Source organism: Merops nubicus, unplaced genomic scaffold, assembly GCF_000691845.1.
Source record: "Merops nubicus isolate BGI_N331 unplaced genomic scaffold, ASM69184v1 scaffold45588, whole genome shotgun sequence".
Taxonomy (NCBI): Eukaryota; Metazoa; Chordata; class Aves; order Coraciiformes; family Meropidae; genus Merops; species Merops nubicus.
In genome coordinates this window covers 1-1602 of record NW_008627245.1, presented here as the reverse complement: position 1 = coordinate 1602, position 1602 = coordinate 1, and the positions used below count along the sequence as shown (strand labels likewise).

Here is a 1602-nt window from a genome sequence, read left to right as displayed (position 1 = left end):
TTGAAGGTCCCTCCCCACCCAAACCAGGTCTCCACTGAACCTTGTCCTACAGCACCACGTCTACATGTTTTTTAAGTACCTCCAGGAGTGTTGATCCCACCCCTGGTGCTTCCTGGGCTGTCACCTTCATCCCGGGAGCAGCGAGGGCTCCCGAGTGGCACAGCTGACTGCTCTGGTGTCCTTCCTGCACAGGAGGAGATCCAGGAGGTGAAGGAAGAAGGGAACCTGGAGATGCTGTTTAATTCCCTGGATCAGCTCTCGGCGGAGGCGCAGGGCCGGGAGGACCCCGCCTGGTAAGGACTGGGGGGTGGGCAGCATGTGTGGACCCCGTGGGACCTCTGGGACCTGCAGGGAACTCTTTAAACCTCGTGTGTGAACAGCAGCCTCACTGTGTGTGAAACATCCAGGGGAGGATTTACCTGGGTGCCCCTGGGTCAGGTGTCTGCTGCCCCAGTGCTGTGGGGGGTTCCTGCTGCTGAGACCACAGGGGGGGGAAATTCCACCTGAACAGTGCCGGAGGCTGGTGGCTCAAAGCCACTGCTGCTGCTCGGGCCACAGGGCTCCCTTGGCAGCTGTGCTGGGGTGTCTTTGGTCCAGCCTGCGGGCAGGAAGTGTCCTTGGATCAAAAACATCACTGAGGTTTCTTGTTCCTGTGTTTGGGGAAGTTAATTACACCCTGCCTGCCCCTGGGCCTCAGCTGACCAGAGCTTCAGGAAGGAGCTGCTGGAGAGAGGCCAGAGGAGGCTCTGGAGATGCTGAGGGGCTGGAGCATCTCTGTGCCAGGCCAGGCTGAGAGCCCTGGGGCTGCTGAGCTGGAGCAGAGAAGCCTCAGAGGGGATCTGAGCAGTGCTGAGCAAGAGCTAAAGGGCCCCCGGGGGGCAAGAGGCTGGGGCCAGACTCTGGTCAGTGGTGCCCAGGGACAGGACAAGGGGCAACGGGCACCAACTGGAACCCAGGAGGTGCCACCTGAGCAGGAGGAGAAACTTCTTTGGAGGGAGGGTGGAGCCTGGAGCAGCTGCCCAGAGAGGCTGTGGAGTCTCCAAACTGGGGAGATCCCAAACTGGGCTGGGCACCCCCCTGGGCACCCTGCTGTGGGTGAGCTGCTGGGGCAGGGGGGGATGGGGTGACCCCCTCCCCGAGTGCCCAGGGCTGTCACTCTGGGGCTGCCTCCTGTCCCCTGTGCCCCCAGGCGCCCCAGCGGGGTCCCCGAGGAGGATGCCCGCAGTGCCCTGGTGCCCTACCTGCTGAAGCACAGGGCATACCTGCAGAAGGTGCTGAGGGAGAAGGAGCAGGAGAACAAGCAGCTGGCAGAGTCCGTGCTGGCGGGCAGGGGCAGGATCGTGGAGCTCCAGCGGCTCATACAGGCTCGCAGAGAGGCCTGGCAGGTAAAAAGAAACCACCAACCAGACAAAACCCCCTCTCTGGGCAGCACCCCCCTGAGGGGAAGGCTCCCGTGGCCGGGCTGGTGGAGGGCTGGGCTGGGTTTGACCCCACGGCCTCCCAGAGGCCTCACCAGGAGCCAAGTGCTGCTGGAACAGCTCTTGGAGGAGCTTCTCCTCCTGGAAAACCTCCTTCATTTTTCCTGGAGGTCTCAGACACTCC

General features: G+C 62.7%; 1 protein-coding gene across 1 annotated transcript; it reads left to right on the top strand.

The window, feature by feature from the left end:
• Nucleotides 1–192: 192 nt before the first annotated feature.
• LOC103778650 (polyamine-modulated factor 1-like) lies at nucleotides 193–1385 on the top strand (the record flags this gene model as incomplete). The annotated part of the gene is made up of 2 exons (XM_008946247.1): nucleotides 193–293; nucleotides 1190–1385. Coding segments are annotated over 2 exons (297 nt in total), but the record flags the coding sequence as incomplete, so codon positions are not given.
• Nucleotides 1386–1602: the final 217 nt, after the last annotated feature.